At 43.9% G+C, this 20,929-nt stretch overlaps 1 protein-coding gene across 1 annotated transcript in view; it reads right to left on the bottom strand.

The window, feature by feature from the left end:
* The window catches only part of MAPK14 (mitogen-activated protein kinase 14), a 53,381-nt gene extending 33,264 nt beyond the window's left edge, over window positions 1-20,117 (bottom strand). Inside the window, exons 1-2 of the mRNA XM_065402299.1 lie at window positions 20,002-20,117; window positions 7,241-7,370 (exon numbers count right to left, since the gene is read on the bottom strand). Coding sequence (XP_065258371.1) covers window positions 7,241-7,370; window positions 20,002-20,117 — 246 coding nt within the window. The remainder of the gene's footprint in view (window positions 1-7,240; window positions 7,371-20,001) is intronic.
* Window positions 20,118-20,929: the final 812 nt, after the last annotated feature.

Below are 20,929 nucleotides of genomic sequence, written 5' to 3'. Positions count from 1 at the left end.
CCTAAATGCAGAGCGAAGAAGTACACTTACATTACTTCCTGGAAAAAATATCTATTTACAGGGTCATAAGACTAACAGCTCTCAGATACACAAGAGCAGGGGTTCTCAAACTTCATTGCGCCATGACCCCCTTCTGAAAACAAAAATTACTTCGTGACCCCAAGAGGGGGACCGAAGCCTGAGCCCGACCAAGCCCCACTGCCCCGGGTAGGGGGCCAAAGCCCAAGCCCCACCGCTCCGGGGAGGGGGTCCAAAGCTGAAGCTCAAGGGCTTCAGCCCCAGGCAGGGGGCCTGCAACCTGAGTCCTGAAGCCCTTCGGCTTTGGCTTCGGCCCCAGGCCCCAGCAAGTTTAAGTCAGCCCTGGGGACCCCTTGCAAAGGGGGTCGCGACCCACTCTGAGGTCCCGACCCACAATTTGAGAACCGCTGCACTAGAAGGTAAATTAATTTGATGGGTTTTTAAGGTTGCTCTAATTTTTGCCAGTTTGTTTATATTTCCCCTCTCAACAAGCAGATTTTTTAAAAGCATATCTGATAAAGGGAAGGTGTTCCACTAGGTATTTCTCCAATTTTAGTTCAGTTTCTCTCTTCTCCCACAGAGATTTGCTGAGTTCTGTCTACATTCACACCCCTGCAACTCCAATGAAGTTTAATTGTACATGTGTGACTAAAGGTGGAATTTAGTTCTTCCATTTACAAAGGCAGAATTTGGCCAAGTCAACTTTAAGTAGATGGTTTCAAGGGCACAAGTTTTGAGGAGCCAAGATTATGCTTTTGGAAAGGACGTATTTAGAGAATAAATGGAACAAATCACAATCTGAATTTCCTCAGCTCTGCGCTATGCTGAATCCCAAAGATTACTCAACTTCCACTCTGCAATAAATATATTAGATAGACTTGTTCCCATCCTCTGTTCACATTAACTGTGTTATTTAATTTTCAGGAAAAGAACAGCCAATTCATCCCCTGAACAGTGCAAGAACTACAAAAGTCATCACACACTTGTAAGGTTTCTTCAGTGGGTATTTCCACCTTAGGTATGAATTAGTCTGTCAAATCACTGCATCAGCCCCCAGTTTAGCACAAGATGACAGAACTTGCCTTTTCCATTCCAACTTTCCTTTTGACCATATCACTTTGAATCTGCACATTTTAATGTGACAAGTTACAGTCTACCCTTATCTTTCATCAGAGAAGTTACACCCACCCATTATCTACAACACTTAAATACGCTCCTTATGCAGTGTATCATTAACGCAATTCTGAGAAAATTTAATCACCACTACATTCAGAGCCCCAGCCTGACAGTGGACTGTCTGTACAGAGACTGGTCAAAGAACAAAGCACAGTCCAAGATGCTCTAATGCCCAATTATATACCCTGTTATTTGTAGCAGCAGAGGTATTTCGTAGCAGGAGATGCTCAGTGGAAGCAGCTTTTCCTATAAGGGATATAAGTCAATGACTGTGCCCTCACATACTGGCTGTTTAGAAATACAATTATTATCCTACAATCCTGCTTCCAATTATGTAACCCTTCACAAACAACCTCAAAGACAACCAAAATCCAATCAGAGCATATAAGTACTATCATGGTGCCCAAATGCATTTCACTTTGTAAAATATTTCACAGATTAATCTATGAGACACAAAATTACCAAAATATTGATTTCTAATTCCATTTTAGAACACTTAATATTATGGATATGCCACTTCAGGTTCAGCAGTTAAAGCGGAGTTCAGTTTTACACTTCAACCACTTTTATGTATGAGGCATGCAACATATTCTCAAAATTATAGCACTACTGAGTACATAATGGATTTTCTGAGAATTCAAGTAAATCTATATAGCATTAGACATTTGACGTGCTTTACCAACATAAGGCATTTATTTCCTACTCAAAAGAGTTTAAAATCTTGAGACAAGACAGGACAATAGTTCAAAGAAAGAATGATATGGTGATTACTGATAAGGAAGGAGGATTTGCTTGAAGAAATGTATTTTAAGAGATTTATAGGAGAAAGAAGGTGCCTGCCGGATTAGAACAGGGAGATTATTCCAGGCACAGGGGTTAGAATGAGAAAGACTCAGAAAGTAGATGAAGACTGCAGTGAAACAAGAGAATTGGGAAGAGCAAAAGCAACAGTACATGATGATAAACATTATTAGCCATAAAATCTCTACTCTAATTTCCACTGCTTACTCCTACTAACTCAGCCCAGTGTGCGACTGCTGCCCAGAACTAGTTAAATAAAATGTTTATCCTGAAGGAAGGTTTCCACAGCAGCCCACAGCAATTTTGGGAAGAAAAAAGCAGCCCAAAAAGGTTCAAGAGAAACTTGGTAGGTGTGTCTATTAGGGTAAATGCCATCAACACTAGAGCTCTACCTTCACCATGGCATGAAGCGGGTGTTGTTGGGGAATATTCTTCATAATATGCAGGTGTTTTAAAAGTTCCACTTAAGTTAGCAACACTAACACTGTCAAGAAGGACTGCTGAAGTGTCAGAGCCATTGGCAATACTGGCAGCTGACTGACATTGCTGGTAGCCAACTACACACACTGGAATGAAAAATAACATGAGAAATTCCAGTCAAAATGCCCAAGAGAATCCATGAATTAAGTTGTTTTTGGATGTTATTTCCTCACTAGATAAAGACACTGGAAGCAGGTTAGGATCAGCTCACTGCCAAAATTTCAGGAATTTTCTTAATGTCAACCTAAAGCTCATATAAAATGTAAGTTAGAAGTCTCCCTCTTAACATTTTGACAGCTGTACAAAGAGCTGGAGAACGTTCAGCCATGTGATTTTGCTGCCTCAAAATAGCATATGGCACTGATGTGCTGGTGCCTTTACGCTGCAGTGAATGAGAATTATTCACCCAAAATCAGACCTTGTCCTAGGGCAATATAGAAGTTCCACCCACACCACACACACACTCGCAGGATGCCAAGGATGTATTCTGAACAAGTCAGAATTGTATTCATTCTCTTACTTTTTGGAGGAGTTCATGGCATAAGTTGATGAGAAAAGAAAATAATCCCCAAAGGTATACATGATACTGCACAAGTGAAAGTATTAAAACAAGCAGCGTTTGAAGTTCAACACAGATTGGGATTATTGTTTACATTGAACCTTCCCAGAAAAATCTTATCTTGCTTGCTAACGCTGCATCCTGTGCACAGAAGTTATATTACAGAAACTGGAGAGCATTTTTCAAAGAATATTAGGGTTGCAAGAAACCTCTGATATTACCTGATCCACCCTCAGAGAGGACCAACTTTCAGGCTTTTTAAAGAAACTAAATAGCAGTATTTCTACCCTCTCCAATTTCTTGTGTTGTGCAAGAAGCCTGAAAGTTGGTCCTCTGGGAGGGTGGATCAGGTAATATCAAAGGTTTCTTACAACCCTAATATCCTTTGAAAAATGCATTGGCATGGCTGTGTCTCTGTAGTGCTTCTGATTAAGACTCTCTAAAGTGACAGCAGAGAGCTCTCCCATCAGTTTAATAACTCCAAAAATAATGTACATTTTACTGCTTAATAACTCAATGCATTGAGCATAGTAAAATGTTACCACTTAGTAACTCCACCTCTGCAAGAGGCAGTAGCTATGTCGGCAGGAGAAGTTTTCATGCCGACACAGCACGGTCTACGGGGGAGTTAAGGTTGGTATAACTACCTCGCTCAGGGGTGTGGATTTTTTCACACCACTGAGTGACGTAGTTATACCAAAGTAAGTGTGTAATGTAGACCTGGCCTAAGACAATGTCTCTGTCAAAAGGCACTTACAATCACAATTCTACATACATAGCATAACAAAACAAAAAAAGCAAAACACCAATGACCAGGACAGATCAATTTATCACATATTGGTGCAAATATTTTTCTTTTTATAATCGATACACGCAGCACTATTAGGATGATTCATACTGTGTTCTAAGAAGGGATCCGAAAGAAGGGTAGATGTCTGGCACAGACAGAAATTCTCCGCAGAAGGGACAGCGTGACAAGAGGCACAGGGATGAAAGTGGGAGAAAGATAGAGGAAGCAATAAGACAGAAGATATGGCCAGGAAGTGAGGAAGAATTCAGAGTAGGAAGAGATTACAGAAGAAATTAGATGGGGCGGAGTTGTGCAGAGCCTTAAACGTGAGGATGAGAAGCCTGAACTTGATACAGAGGCAATGGAAAACCAGTGAAGGGATTCGAAGATGTGAGCAAGGGAACGAAGTGCAGTGGGTATGAAAGATAATGTTTGTATTCCACCTCTCAGTCTTGTGGCCCAGGTACCAGGTAAGAAAAGGGGGGACAAAGTTTCCCCCCATGCTACAGTCAAAGGTTAGGCTTTCCTCCCCTAACCTAGAATGTAAGCTCCCTGGAACAAGAACAAAATGTTAGTGTATGGTTCCCACAGCGCCTAGCACAATGAGGCCGTGATCCTTGATTGAGGCCTGCTGTAATACAAATAATAAAGTCAGGCCAAGGACAATCTATGTCAGTGAAGAATGCAACTGCTGAAGAGGCAGAGAATTCACAATAAAACCCATCCAGCGGGAATACAAAAAAGAGACAACAACCTCCTCCTAATGCTTGGAGAGTCCCAGCATCGTGGAAGATAAGTCATCGTGTCTCAAGACACTTTCCCCACATCCATCTTTGCAAGGGCAGTGGCAACTAATGCCAAGATGAGTGATTGGAACCAGGGGGGGAGGGGTTCAGCAGCACTACTGAAGCCCTGATTAGAATAGGCACAGCAGGAGGAAAGTCAAGTGACATTATCTTTCCTTACATGCAAAGACTGACCTCAGAGTGGAGGGAAGAAACCAAACCTCCCAGAATATCGTAAAACGTGTTAAAAGCACAAATGTCAAAGAGGAACAGACAGAGCACTAAATCAGTTAGGCTCATCTTAATACCTGTGTATATTACCTTAACATACTGCGAATCAAATTGAGGCTTTACTATGAAATAGTTACATTGCAAGCCTTGCTTCATCACTGAAGGCTAGTTCTCTCAAAATACCCTTTTAACAGTTAAACTTTCATGGAGTTACAGGAAACTAGACCAATTTATTACTATTAAGGATCTTCTATAAGCCCAGTAAAATATACTTAACACCCAAAATCAACTACAAAAACAAGTATGCAACAGTCATGTGTTTAATAATCAGGTACTTCTCCCATCTTATGTTTTCAATCAGGTTAGTCTAAGGAGGTTCGGTCACTTTCAAAAGCATTTACACCCCATTGCCTTTTCCCTCAGTCCTCCTTCCCAACACCTACAAAACATCCTGCAAATCAGCAAAAAAAAAAGAACTTCTAGCAGACCTTAACTAGGGGTGTTGATTAATCACAGCAAACTCACATGATTAACTCAAAAAAATTAATCGCAATTAAAAAAGTTAATAGTGATTAATCACAGTTTTAATCACACTGTTAAGCAACAAAATACCAACTGAAAATTTATTACATATTTTTGGATGTTTTCTACATTTTCAAATATATTTATTTCAATAACACAGAATACAGAGTGTACAGTGCTCACTTTATATTATTATTTTGATTACAAATATTTGCACTATAAAAATGATAAAAAAGTATTTTTAAATTCACCTCATACAAGTACTGTAGTGCAATCGCTATCGTGAAAGTGCAATTTACAAATGTTGGATTTTTTTGTTAAATAACTGCACTCAAAAACAAAACATTGTAAAACTTTAGAGCCTGCAAGTCCACTCAGTCCTACTTCTTGTTCAGCTAATCGCTAAGACAAACAAGTTTGTTTACATTTACGGGAGATAATGCTGCCTGCTTCTTATTTACAATGTCACCTGAGAGTGAGAACAGGTGTTCGCATGGCACTTTTGTAGCAGTCATTGCGAGGTATTTATGTGCAAGATATGCTAAACATTCTTATGCCCCTTCATGCTTCAGCCACCATTCCAGAGAACATGCTTCCATGCTGATGACGCTTATTAAAAAAATAATGCGTTAATTAAATTTGTGATTGAACTCCTTGGGGGAGAATTGTATGTCTCCTGCTCTGTTTTACCTGCATTCTGCCATATATTTTATGTTATAGCAATGTCGGATGACGACCGAGCACATGTTATTTGTTTAAAGAACACTTTCACTGCAGATCTGACAAATGCAAAGAAGGTACCAATGTGAGATTTCTAAAGATAGCTACAGCACTAGACCCAAGGTTTAAGAATCTGAAGCGCCTTCCAAAATCTGAGAGGGACGAGGTGTGGAGCATGCTTGCAGACGTCTTAAAAGAGCAATACTCCAATGCGGAAATTACAGAACCCGAACCACCAAAAAAGAAAATCAACCTTCTGCTGGTGGCATCTGACTCCGAGGATGAAAATGAACATGTCGGTCCACACTGCTTTGGATCGTTATTGAGCAGAACCCCAGTATCATCAGCATGGATGCATATCCTCTAGAATGGTGGTTGAAGCATGAAGGGACATCTGAATCTTTAGCACATCTAGCACGTAAATATCTTGCGACGCCGGCTACAACAATGCCATGCAAATGCCTGTTCTGACTTTTAGGTGACACTGTAAACAAGAAGTGGGCAGCATTATCTTCTGCAAATGTAATCAAACTTGTTTGTCTGAGCGATTGGCTGAAAAAGAAGTAGGACTAAGTGGACTTGTGGGCTCTAAAGTTTTACATTGTTTTATTTTTGAATGCAGTCATTTTTTGTACATAATTCTACATTTCTAAGTCCAACTTTCATAATAAAGAGATTTCACTACAGTACTTGTATTAGGTGAATTGAAAAATATTTCTTTTGTTTTTTACAGTGCAAATATTTGTAATAAAAAAATAAATATAAAGTGAGCACTTTACACTTTGTATTCTGTGTTGTAATTGAAATCAATATATTTGAAAATGTAAAAACATCCAAAAATTTAAATAAATGGTATTCTATTATTAACAGCGCGATTAATCACGATTAATTTTTTTAATCTTGACAGCCCTAACCTTAACCAATTTTATGCTAAAAAAAATACCCATTCTTCTGACTCACTTCTGTCACCTTCACAAAGTACTAAAAAACATTTTAATTGATACCTAAATTCCTATAGTACAAGACTTTTAATGTAAGTCATGCTGGAGGTTCAGTTTTACCTATCACTGGGTTGTCTGAATTTGATCGAGCTTTTCACAGCTATGAACATTCAATTTCCCACACATTGCATGTCTCTGGGCATCTCCTAGAACTTACATTTTCATGTTTCATATGTTTAAGTAGCCGTAGTTCTCTGTAGGTTCTTTTGGCGTGGATGATGGACTGAAATGGTCTGGACAGCTTCTTCACAGCCACTCGCAGCCCAGTTTTTCTGTCAAAGGCAGAGCTACAATTTAAAAAAAATAAAGTTACCAAATGTAAAAAATACTTTAAAAGTAACTAGCGATTGAGACTGAAATAACCCATTTTCCCCAGTGAAATGTCCCTGTGCCACATTTTAAAAAGCCACCTTTCCATACCTATGTTTGGTTTCCAAGGAAAAGTGGCAAAGAGCAAGATGAATTCTTTGCATCAGGATCAGTGGGAGGGAGAACAGGAAAGGGGTTTTGCAGAAAAGGTGTGTATACCATACTTTAAGAAAGCAGTCTGATGCATACCCTCAAAACATTTGTATAGAACATTTTAATTTACTTGGGAATTAAGATGCGGCAAACACAAATGCTGAAGAGCTTGGCCTTGCAAAAACTAGTAATTTACAAGGAAGTGTCCTGCAAGCTTCCCTGAACATTTCACAGCTCAATGAGAAATCCCTTACGAAACTTCATTTCACTTTATTCAACTAGTTCAGTTCAATTACTAGTTCATTCAAAGTTAAGAAACAGATTGGGAATTGAAAAAGCAGAAAAGCTTGTTTTCCCTCTTACAATTTATGAATAAAATACTAACGTAAGGATGAGATATACTTAGGGTTACCATTCGTCCGGATTCCCCCGGACATGTCCGGCTTTTTGAGCTAAAAATAGCGTCCGGGGGGGATTTGTAAATGTCCAGACTTTCTCCCCCCCCCCCCCCCCATGCAGAGCGCACGCGGCTAACAGGGCAGCCGGCCGGATGGTGCCACTTACATGGGGCTCCGACAGCCAGAGAGAGCCCCTCCTCCTCTCCCCTGCAGCAGAGATCACTCCCTCCCTCCCTGCATTCACAGATCGCCTCCGGCAGTCTGGAGCTCCTCCCCCGCTCCTCCTCCCCTGCTGCCCAGCCTGCCGGGACGAACGGCTCAGGCCGTTCCTGAGCAAGTTCACAGAGACGTTAGGCGAAGGCCAACAACAAGGGGGCCAGGGGGTCGGAGAAGGGGCAGGGAGGTTTTGGAGGGGGCAGTCAAGAGACGGGGGGGGTCGGGAGTTCGGGAGGGGGTGGATAAGGTTTTGGGCAGTCAGGGTACAGGTAGGGGGTAGGGTCCTGGCGGCAGTTGGGGGCGGGTCTTAGGAGGGGGCAGTTAGGGGACAAGGAACAGGGAGGCTTAGGTAGGGGGTGGGGTCCTGGAGGGCAGTTAGGAGCAGGGGTCCCAGGAGGGGGCAGTCAGGGGACAAGGAGCGGGAGGGGGGTTGGGGGTTCTGAGGGGGGGAAGTGGGAGGGGCGGGGCTAGGGCAGGATGGGGCGGGGCTCAGGCGGGGCTCCTCCCGTCCTCTTTTTTGCTTGCTGAAATATGGTAACCCTAGATATACTAGTTCAAAAATCTTGAAGAATATTGTGACCAGACAAAATCAATTCAATTCACTAACTACATAAGCTACTACCTTTAATAAAATCAATTTTAAATGGAAACCATGTTTTGATACATTTTTCTTATGTATCAGCACATTTAAGGTAGTTTTATTTAACTAATCAAAACGTAACTGTTTCGGGCATTTTAAATGAATTCCAGTTTCCATCCAAATAGAGCTTTGCATGAATCAAGAATAAAAAGTTAATCTACAAATTAAAAAATGCATTATTCACCATTTTCTAACATAATAAAACAAATAAAACGTAAGAGTCTGGGTAAGTGTCTGTTAAGCTATATAATTGCTTAAAAATGTGTACAGATTTAATGTATCCTCCTGGTTAGCAAAAAGTAATACCAAATGTATGTAAAGACTATACTTAGTTGTAAATCAACACATTTTAACGGTTACCAACTAATGAGAATCAACTTCTCTTTAGGGGGAAAAAGTACAAATGCAAAACATGATTAAAACTGATTATTTACAATCAAGGTTTCCTGCCTGATAATTTAAATTGCTTTGATTTAAATCAATCCTGAACGTTATCACAAGAGATTTTGACATAGATGAAAAGCATTATTCTATTACACCTAAGATATATCCCCACACAATATTCCAGAGTCGTAGCTGAGAATTTTAGATTCCAAGCACCAACAAAAGATGGATATTTAGCTGTGAACAACTGAATTCCACTTCTGCTTTCTTCCCCCTTTGGATGTTATCTAAATCTAGCTTCTTCTGGTTTGTCAAAAAGGAGAGAGAGGAAGAGGCAGAGGATGTGAAATTGATGAAGTTACACTTAATAGTAAGATAATGGAGAAAGGGTGGAGAGAATGGAAGAGAAGCCAGGAGAATTGGGACATCATTTGTCCATTTCACAGAACTTTTATTCAAACCACGCTGCCTCTCGATTCTACCTAAGATCTATACCGGGGTCTCAAACATGCGGCCCGCGGGGCTATTTCCTGCGGCCCGCCGAGCGGCCCGCGCCCGCCCCCCCCCGGCCTACCTCCAGGCCAGGGGTGGGCAAACTACACCTGCGGGATTGCCCCCTTCGAGCCCCGCGCCGGCTGGCATCACGTCCCTGCAGCCGGGGGGGGGGGGGGGGGGGGGCGGGCGGGCAGGGGGAGGGGGAAGCAGAGGGCTCTGTCCGTGTCTTGCCCTAGCTTCCAGGCACGTTCCCATTGGCCGGGAACAGGGAACCGCGGCCAATGGGAGCTTCGGGGAGGTACCTGGAGGAGCGGCAAGCAGCATGCGGAGCCCTGCGTCCCCCTCCCCCAGGGGCCACAGGGACATGGTTCCAGCTACTTCCCGGAGCAGAGCAGGGCCGGGGCTGGCAGCCTGCCCCAGCCCCGGCGTGCACCGCTGCCACCCCGGAGCCCGAAGCCCTCCTGCACCCCACCCCCCAACTCCCTGCCCTGAGCTCCCTGCTGCACCCCACCCCCAACTCCCTGCCCTGAGCCCCCTGCCTGCACCAAGCCCCCTGCTGCACCCCACACCCCTTCTGCACCCCAACCCCCTGCCCTGAGCCCCCTGCCTGCACCCCAACCCCCTGCCCTGAGCCCCCTGCTGCATCCCACACCCCTTCTGCACCCCAATCCCCTGCCCTGAGCCTCCTGCCTGAACCCCAACCCCCTGCTGCACCCCAACCCCCTGCCCTGAGCCCCCTGCCACATTCCACACCCCTCCTGCACCCCAACTCCCTGTCCTGAGCCCCCTGCTGCATCCCACACCCCTTCTGCACCCTGAGCCCCCTGCCTGCACCCGAACCCCCTGCTGCACTTCAACTCCCTGCCCTGAGCCCCCACCACACCCCTCATGCACCCTCTGGGGGCAGGGAGGGGGCGGAGTTGGGGTGGGGACTTTGGGGAAGGGGTTGGAATGGGGGCGGGGAAGGGGTGGAGTGGGGGCAGGGCCGGGGGCAGCAAGGGGTGTGTGTGTCAGTGATGTGGCCCTCGGGCCAATGATCTAGCCCTCATGTGGCCCTCGTGATCATTTGAGTTTGAGACACCTGATCTATACAGACCATTTCCTTTGATAATCATGAAAAGGAAGGGAAAGCTCATGTTTACAAGTTCACAGTGGGAAGCAAGGCCAGTAATGGAAAGTCCATCACCACATCCCACAGAAGAGAAGTCACAGCAGGAAAACATATGCATACTAAATCCACAGCTTTATATAAGTCAGAAATAGAAACTAAATATAAACCCGCTCCAAACCATAGTTTATTTATCTTCTATAAAATGAAGTCACAATACTTACTAGTGTGACTTGCTAAGTTTCACTTAAGAAAAATATCCCTATTAAAATTCATGTGCACTCTCCACTCAGAGTGCTGAAATGAAGCTTATGAAAAACTGGGCAACTATGTAGCCGAACACTTAATTTTTTTTCAGCTAGCAACGATCGTCTTCCATATGTTCTCTATTTTGTACTATTGAGATATGAAAGGAGTACTTTCAACCCTTTTTTGTAGAATAGCAGTAGCCCAGGGGTCGGCAACGTTTGGCACGTGGCTCACCAGGGTAAGTACCCTAGCGGGCCGGGCCAGTTTATTTACCTGCTGACGCGGCAGGTTCGGCCAATCGCGGCCCCCACTCGCCGCGGTTCACCGTCCCGGGCCAATGGGGGCGGCGGGAAGCGGCGCAGGCGAGGGATGTGCTGGCCGCGGCTTCCCGCTGCCCCCATTGGCCCGGGACGGCGAACCGCAGCCAGTGGGGGCCGTGATCGGCCGAACCTGCCACGTCAGCAGGTAAATAAACTGGCCCGGCCTGCTAGGGTGCTTACCCTGGCGAGCCGCGTGCCAAACGTTGCCGACCCCTGCAGTAGCCCCTTCTGTGCAGTAGAGTACATTCCATTGAAACAGCTCACAGGAAAAGATATGGAAATAAAGCTGGGAAAGTCTCCCAGAGATCACAGAAGCCTCAGACTGCTGTAGTTGAATTACTAACATTGCTTTGGATTAATCAAAATGTGTTTGAAATCTACTATGCTCTTCATAATTTATGTGTATTACTTCCTACACTTCACTAAATTGGACAATCAAAATAAACTGGTAATGGTTTTATTTTGTTTTGATTGCTGTTTCATCTCAAGTTCTCATGCACAATTACAACGCATCAATGTTGAAGTAGCAAACCCTGCAGGGGAATATTTCAAATACTATTTTCATTTTCTGTTCAAGTTTCATGCAAGCTTTTTTTTTTTTTTTTTTTTTTTTAAATACTACACACAAAACCTGAATTCAGGGTCTACACATAACAGTATCATTTTAATTAGGTGTTTTCCAGATATACTTCACAGCTCCAAAATAAAATCTTAGTCATCACAATGCAAACTAGACCGATGTGAATTGGTCATCCTCTTTAGCAGGCTCCATCTCTTTCAATTGCAACAGGTAGCATACAATACAGTTTAACAATCTCTCTTGCCTTGGAAAAAAGGGAATCCTCTGCATATTTATTCCACCCTCACAACTGCAATCACTATTACCATACTTCTCACTTACCAGAACACAATGTACTGCTTCCAGAGCTTCCCTAACCCTGCCAACCAAGGGTATGTCTACACTACGGGATTAATCCGAATTTATATAATTCGAATTTAGGAAACCGATTTTATAAATTCGAATGTATTCGGCCACACTAGGCACCATTAATTCGGTGGTGTGCGTCCAAGCTACCGTAGTAGCATCGATTTCCAGAGCGTTGCATTGTGGGTAGCCAATAACATTGAATTGCCAATAACATCGAATTGCGGCCACACTATCCTTAATTCGGATTAACAATACCAATTTTGACGCTACTCCTCTCGTCGAGGAGGAGTACAGAAATCGAATTAAAGGGCTCTTTAATTCGAATTAAATGGCTTCGTTGTGTGGACGGGTCAAGCGTTAATTCGAATTAAAGCAGCTAAATCCGAATTAAAGTCGTAGTGTAGACCAGGCCCAAGGAAGCAAGAGATTGGAATTCTTGGTTAGGTTTTCCTTATTTACAACAGAAAATAAGGAGTAACTTCAGTTAAATAAATGGAGTTACAGTGGTCCAAGAGTGATGTGTGATGGGGAGGGAGGAAATACAATTTCAAGACTAATCCTACCTCCACTAGGCAACCTTTCTGTTCCTAACAAGCACAAATAGGCTACATCTAGTTTGAACTTACACAAATTGATCAGATGCCTGCAATAACCTGAAGGAAACAGTAACAGAGGGTCCTGTGGCACCTTTAAGACTAACAGAAGTATTGGGAGCATAAGCTTTCGTGGGTAAGAACCTCACTTCTTCAGATGCTCCCAATACTTCTGTTAGTCTTAAAGGTGCCACAGGACCCTCTGTTACTTTTTACAGATTCAGACTAACACGGCTACCCCTCTGATACCTGAAGGAAACAGTGTCCAGGAAAGTTTAAAATGAAAACACACTACAACTACTTGACAGTTAAAACCCCTATGGCTTCAGTATGACAAGAGTCTTCCTACTTCGTACTTGAACAGTGCTAGAAGTAAAGATCCTGACCCAAACTAAAGGTCCCTACACACTCCACATATTTCCTTTCAATATCCTAAAAAAAAAAAAAAAACATTTCTACATTATTCTTTACAGTTAGCCTTCTTTATGGAGAAGAGCAATAAGCCAGAAAACTTTAAAGAACAATACCTCACCCACACTTTGTTTTGTCTACTTAGGCTATGGCAGTACTAGAGAGCTTACAGTGGCACAGATGCAACAATGCAGCTGTGCTGCTGTGAGCTCTCTAGTGTAGCCACTCTAAACCAACAGGAGAGAGATCTCCCATCGACTTAATTAATTCACTCCCACCAAGCGGCAGCAACGTCTGCGGGAAAAGCTCTACTACTGTACTAACTTAGCGCTATCCACCCTGTCACTTAGGTTGGTTAAATTATGTTGCTCAGGGGCATGGCTTATTCACACCCCTGAGTGACATAAGTTATACCGACATAAGTGGTAGAGTAGACATAGCCCTAGATAGACAGTTTCCACCCTGAAGAGCTTACATTTATTATGGCAGTGGTCCCCAAACTTTTTAAGGTCAAGCCCCCCAAATGTTTCTCTGCACACACCCCCAGGTGGGCACACCCCACAGTTTGGGGACCTCTGTTCCTCTGTTTTAGGGGTTTCTCAGTGCCTGGGACAACAGGGCCCCACCTTCACTTAGAACCTTTAGGTGGTACCATAATACAAAATTATTGTAATAGTTCAATACTTGTTTTCTTTGCACCCTATTCTTTTATGCTCCTATATTAGATAATATTTAGTGTTCTGAATATGGAAAAAAGTTAAGAGAGAAGGTTTTTTACATACCTACCAATTTTGCCCTTTTCTACTTGTCAAATTTATATTTTTCTATGTATCTTTTAAGAGAACTGACAATATATTTTTATTTTTGCACTTCACATTTTTACCTTACAGAACAGTTCTCCCCCTGACCCTCATAAAAAAAAAATCATTGTGGTACAACATCATCATCAATTGATGTCATTAGCAGTAAAGCTCTCTGGGAACAATGTTTGTAAAAAGCTACTGCAAAGCAAGGGAGCTACAACTTCGCTCAACTTGTCATGACTCCTAGGGCGGCACCAAATTAACATAAACAAACAGTCTATATCCACTTGACTCATGATATCTAAACAGGCTGTACTTTAATATTAAACACAAGGCTGGCTACAATGTACAACTTTAGTCATCTCTGCTGCAGAGCCAGAAGAGGAAGCAAGGAATCCCAAGGGAGATGTCAATGTATCCAGTACAATAACTTTTCACACAGCATAAAAACAATTAACATTAGATGTCTGTACTCCAGAGATACTCTCTACCCCCAAATTATAACAGTTTTAAGTTAGGTCATATCTGAGGCCTAGAAACTGAGCTTCTCTAAAGATTTTTGAACATGCTGAGTAATTTTTGGCTGACGTAGATGACTACCTAATGCTTTTACAAATAAGAACACAGAGCTACACAACAGCCGTCACATTGGAAAGTGTTTTTAAACACTACCTAAATCAGCATTTATTACAACCTTAAAACAGTTGCATTAAATCTATCCATTATATTTCAGCTGAAAAAGACTGTTGAGGAAGAGAAGCTCATGACAAGTAGAAATTATAAATCCCATTTTTAAGAATGATAAAGAATGAGTTTAGGATTTACATGCCTCTGTCATAACTCACAGCTTCCAAGTTTCACAGCCAGTTAGGCTCTATTATGGATGCAATTCAGGAAATTGCCTCATTACCTCCTAACTTACCAAAACACACACCACTTTGAGTTGTGATTGTATGTCACTTAAGCAAAGCGAACCCTCTAAGAATGACTACAGAACAAATCCAGAGAACTACTATGTCGAGACAAATTATGTTTTTTCAGTGGTCTGATAAACTAAAGAACTGGCAAAACTACTCTTCAAGTAGAGTTTGTTTAGAAACTGGATAACTGATGATCAGTCTCTTACATATCTAGTTACCACTAATGCTGTTCTGCTTATCACTAGCTGCTATGCAAGCAAACATGCTACTCTACTCATCCAGTCCCTTTAGCAGTATCCTGTTTTTTATCCCGAAGATTGTTTTAGAGACCACCAACCCCATTGTGTAAGCAGGAAATCTATGGCCTTCAAAATGTGTGCGAGTCCTGTTTACATGTTACTAAAACCACAGTCATTTACAAGTTCAGTCCCTATATACACCTCTACCTCGATATAACGCAACCCGATATAACATGAATTCGGATATAACGCGGTAAAGCAGTGCTGGGGGGGGGGCTGTGCACTCCGGTGGATCAAAGCAAGTTCAATATAATGCAGGTTTCACCTATAACGCGGTAAGATTTTTTGGCTCCCGAGGACAGCGTTATATCGAGGTAGAGGTGTATATGCCAATTAACACACATCCAGCACACAGCTATAAAAAAGGCATTTATTTCAGCACCTCTTCCTGTCCTGTGTTTGATCATATTAAGTCAGCACCAGTTTGCAAAAAGCTACAATACCAGATATCCATGAGTATTTACTTACTGTACAGTAAGTAGTTCAGGATAGAAAATGACTCACAATATACCTCCACTTCTTAAAATTCAAGTTCTATAACACATTCAAACTCCTTGACCTCACTTTCAAGGCTCTGCCCAGCACCTCCCCATGTGTATGACTTGTCTCCTGCTACACCCCTGTTTGCATGTTCTGCTAATGCCACCTGCCTTACTAAATTGTTTTCAGGCTCCTCCCAGTGAACTCCATGGCTCCTTTCATGCCACGCCCCATACCTGGAACACCCTTCTCCCCCCAGTGAATTAAGCAACCCTGCTTTCTTCCAAGTCCCTCCCATAAACTCATTTCTTTTGGCTAGTCTTTCACAATGTACCATGCACCCAATATGGATACTTCATATACAGACACACTACAACCATTCACAAACAAATCAAAGCACCCTATAAACCAATCAAGTTATTTCTCCTACAGGTTGGAAAGGCAAAAGGAATTATTTCTATTTTATTATTTATTTTTTTAAATTCGGAAGGTGCTCAGATACTTTGGTGATGGATTGGTGAGGGTGAAGATAGATGCTATTCCAAAAACACTTTCAAGTAGCAATGATTTTGCAAACTATTTGAAGAGACGTGAGGTTTTTACTTAATTTCCCCTTAAAAATTTAACATTTAAACTTCCTTAAATTTGCAGTAGGTTTTCCCCCCCCTCTTTAAAGCTAAAGGGAACTAGCTGTGTGGCATAACATGCAAGAAACTCAGAGTCTGGGTCTGATCCTTTGATTTTTGACTCTCAACTGATAAACTCGGTACTGTGTATTTTTACAGTCTACTGTTCTTTATAAAGAATATCTCTTTTTGAAGAGCTACATAACTTACAACATTCCTCCCCAAACTAAGTAGGGCCTTAAAGAGGCAATATAGAGCATTTATGGACTGAGGCCTTGTATACATTAGGCAAAAAAGCTGTTGTAAAAACACATTGCTTGGAACACCTTGAACTTGCAATGCCTGTGCAACACTTATATCTACACACAACAGATGGTCAACACATTTTATAAGTACCAATTGCATAAAGTGTCTGAAACATCTGGGACAGTCTTTAGTTTGGCTCTAGCTGACCCCATGCGGTCACCAATGATTTTTCCCCAGTATGGCCAGGAAGCCACAAGAGTTGCATCAACATCAATTCAGTCACTTGTCCCAATTCCATTCTACAATGTAGTACCTTACATTTGGAAATTAATCAAAATCTCCTGTACCTAACAACCACGTGGAGGCATTCTGAAATAGGTGCTTCAGGAATCCCAGAATGCATTGATGCCAACATGATTGTAGAGTGCACTTCATGTGAATGCACAATAAGAATTCAAACAAAAACAGCTATGTTGCATGAAGATGCTAAACTGTTGTAAGAGCAAGCAGCATAAGCATTTCACACAATAGGTGTTACTGCAATGGCTTCATAAGTTAGTGTAGGCAACTTCACTGACTACACCAGTGTTTCCCAGACTTTTGAAAACTGAGCTGCCCACCTTGCATCTTCACATTTTAACGTATACATCTTCCTTCTATTCTTTTTAAATCAAAGAAGAGACTTAAGAACAAACTGAGAGGTCTGCCTGTGCCTTCTCTCCCAACTACTGCATCCCATAAATTGGGAAACACTAATCTACATGACTTGTTAGTTTCTGTTATTTATGTTTGAGTAAGGGTACGTCTATACTTACCCGCTGGTTCGGCGGCAAGCAATCGATCTTCTGGGATCGATTTATCGCGTCTTGTCTAGACACGATAAATCGATCCCGGAAGTGCTCGCCGTCGACGCCGGTAATCCTGCTCTGCGAGAGGAGTAGGCGGAGTCGACGGGGGAGCCTGCCTGCCGCGTGTGGACCTTTAAGTACCTTTAAGTTCGAACTAAGATACTTCGACGTCAGCTACGTTATTCACGTAGCTGAAGTTGTGTATCTTAGTTCGAACTGGGGGCTTAGTGTGGACCAGCCCTTCGAGTCTTCTCCCTCACAGCTTAGACATTCGTCCTGTTTAACCCCCTCACCTTGGTGTGCAAGTAGTGATGCATGCTAGTACATTTTATCTGCATCACTGCCTGGGGAGTTTTCTGCCTTGAGGATGTTAATCACACTAAAATCATAATCCTGTGTTTGCAGTCTCAATCTGGTACAATGAAAATTAATTTGATGCCTCATTCAACATAGTGACTTTACATTAAGATCAGGAACGAAAAGATATGCCAGACCAGAGCAAGTCCTTGCGTGAATATAATAAACTTTGATAATCAGCAACTATCAGCTATGTCCGAAGCTGCTTCCAACAGAAAATACAACTTCCTCTGCTACTAATGCAATTGCACAATCTTTAAAGGTTCTGACACAGTGAAACAGGAAGTTCATGATGCAAATCCTTATGTTATATGGGTAGTGGAAAGAAATATTTGGAAGTAATGCAAGCATTTTGGAAAGCACAATAGGAGTTGGGGGGGTAGGAGGAGACCTTGCTCATTTTATTTTTAGGGTTGACCCTGCCACAAGGCACTGAGCACCCTCAACTCCCATTGATTGTAATGGGCAATCAGAACACTCAGCATCTCAGGAGATATTTATCAACCAGCAAGGTCAAGCACTTATCTTACTACTTCAATTAAGCTCAGCCTTTCTACAGTAAAAATTTGGGGGGAATGCATTCAGTTGTCATACCAATTATTCATACTATTAGAACTTGTTTAACCTTTATACAAAGGATAAAGGACAAATGCTCATATACTTTAGTACATAAGTTTTAATAGATGTTATTTAAATGGAACTTTGCAAACAATTTAGTATAATATAATCACCCTTTGTTTAAAAAACAAACAGCTGACAGTTTCGGTTTTTTTAAAAGCTACAATATATACATGGCTATTACTTTTCTTCATTAGTATTGTTTACTGTGAGTCCTACACTGTGGATATAAATTTACATATTGCATAAAACTTCATTAACGCATGCTCACTTCACACATTGGAGGAGACCACTGTGTGGAAACACTATTACAAAATCTTCATCAGGGTCTGACATACTGGGTGCAGAAAAGCTTTAAACACTTTACGTGTTCCTAAGACATTAATGTTTTACATATTCTCTCTTTTAAAAAAGGGCAAAACCACCTAAAAAAGCTTTCATGCATCGCTGTGATTTGACTGCAACATTGAGGATAGTCAAGTAGAGAAACTCATTTCCTATTCTATATTTTGAAGACCAAAACCAATAAGCACTGTTGCATCACAAAATGAGCAAAAATACTTGATGCAACAAGGGAGTACAACCTTTTAAATCATGATGCTGTAACTACAAGCAAGTCAAGCTCTGCAGATAAACTAATACAGATAAGATGTGTAAGTAAAGATTAAAGACCAGAATGTTGTTTTCCTGCCAGTTATGTCCACACTTTCACAGATCTGACAGCAAGATGTTGCTACCACAGGCATCTACGCCTAATTTTCTCACTCAGGAAAGACCACGAATTTCCCTATGTTAACCTCCCATGGCCAGTGGTATGGTATCTGTAAGAGCACTCCTGGCAGCCTGGCAGATAGGGCAAGGCAGAAGAGATGGCCTCATAGCCTTTCCCACCATATCACTGTCCCAGTATCAACAAACCTCTCTTTTAAAATCACCCAAAATGCAACCTGCTCTGCAGCTCCCAGATGAAACTGGAACAAGAGCTACCAGGCACCTGTTCTGAAAAGCAGACTGCACGGACTTGGCATGCCCCACCACTCAGTAACTAAAGGGGGGATGGGGAGGAAAGTGTGTACATTAATACCCTGGAGGAAGAGTGGAACAAGCCTATCTTCTCCTGTGAAATTGACTTGACCCCCACCTGCCATGTGGTGCAAACTGGTGCATCCCACCAGGGAGACACTGGTTCCTGCAGCAGTTTCTCCACTAATCTAGGGATAAAAGTCACCCGTGGGCAAGGCCGATTCAACCATATTGGGGGCAGGAGGAGCCGGGGGATGAACCCCCCCCCCCGAGGCCAGGGAACCCCCGCCGCCCCCCTTCAACTCAGTCGCCGCCCTGCACGTGCAACACCAACGGTACTTAGAAGTGGGTGAGAAGCCGGGGCAGATTCCCCACCTCCCCTCGACCCCCGAGAGCGGAGCCGGCCCGGGGTGCCCGAGTTCCCCCCAAGGGGTGCAAGTAGGACAGGCAGATTCCGATCCAAGCAGCCCCCCACCCCCTCGCCCGGGACTCACCAGACGGAGCCGTAGGCCCCGGAGCCCACCGGGGACAGGTTCTGGTAGCGCTCGGGCACCTCCCAGACCGTCTTGTTCAGCTCCTGCCGGTAGAACTTGGGCCGCTCCTGAGACATCTCGGCTCCGGAGCCCGCCCCGCCCGGCCAGGCGGGAGGGGGGACTCTGCCAGCGGCCCCAGCAGTGGCTCTTCCTCCCCCGCCCCCCCCGCAAAGAGAGGGGCAGGTCTGCACCCCTCCCTCCCCTCAGGGGGGCCTCGCGCCGCCTCCGACCCCCCTCGCCACCGACCGGGCCAGTGACCGTTGACAGCCTCCGCGCACCCCCTGTCGCGCGCTGCTGCCCCCAGAGGGAAGGGGCCGGGGGTGTCTCGTGCAGCGCCCGCCCCCCCCCCCCAAAGAGTGGGGTGCGGGGGTTGTCCCGCGCTGGCTGTTAGGATTCTCCTCACGCGCCCCCTGGGTACTCCGCACTGTCACCCCAAGGGGCGGGACAGCGCGTGTGTGAGGGGAGGGGGGTCCTAAAAGGAACCAGATGTTGATGCAGGCGGGAGGGAGGAGGACACACTCCTCTCACAGGCAGAACAAGGCAGGCGGCGAAAGCGACTCCGGAGTGACCTCCCCCTCCCTTGCCCAGTGGCACTGCCCAGGCGAGTCCGCCTCCTCCCGGAACCCAGACCAATCGATCACCCCCCCCCCCCCCGTTCCTCGCGAGAGCTGAGGCGCAAAGAGCGGAGATGACCCAATATGGAACCAGCGCCAACCGCCCTCCTCTCTCGCGAGAGCGAGCCGCGGCAAGGGGCCGGAGCGCCGCGCGGGCGGCCTGGGACCTGGCTGGGCTTGGAGCGGGAGGTGGAGCTAGCAGGGCGCGGGGAAGCCGAGCGGAGTGCGGCGCTCGCGGGCGTGGGCGGCGAGCCTGGCGCGGAGGAAGGGGGAGC

The sequence above is a fragment of the Emys orbicularis genome, chromosome 4, assembly GCF_028017835.1.
Source record: "Emys orbicularis isolate rEmyOrb1 chromosome 4, rEmyOrb1.hap1, whole genome shotgun sequence".
Classification (NCBI taxonomy): domain Eukaryota; kingdom Metazoa; phylum Chordata; order Testudines; family Emydidae; genus Emys; species Emys orbicularis.
The sequence above is the reverse complement of the archived record's forward strand: the minus strand, read 5'-3'. Positions and strand labels throughout refer to the sequence as shown.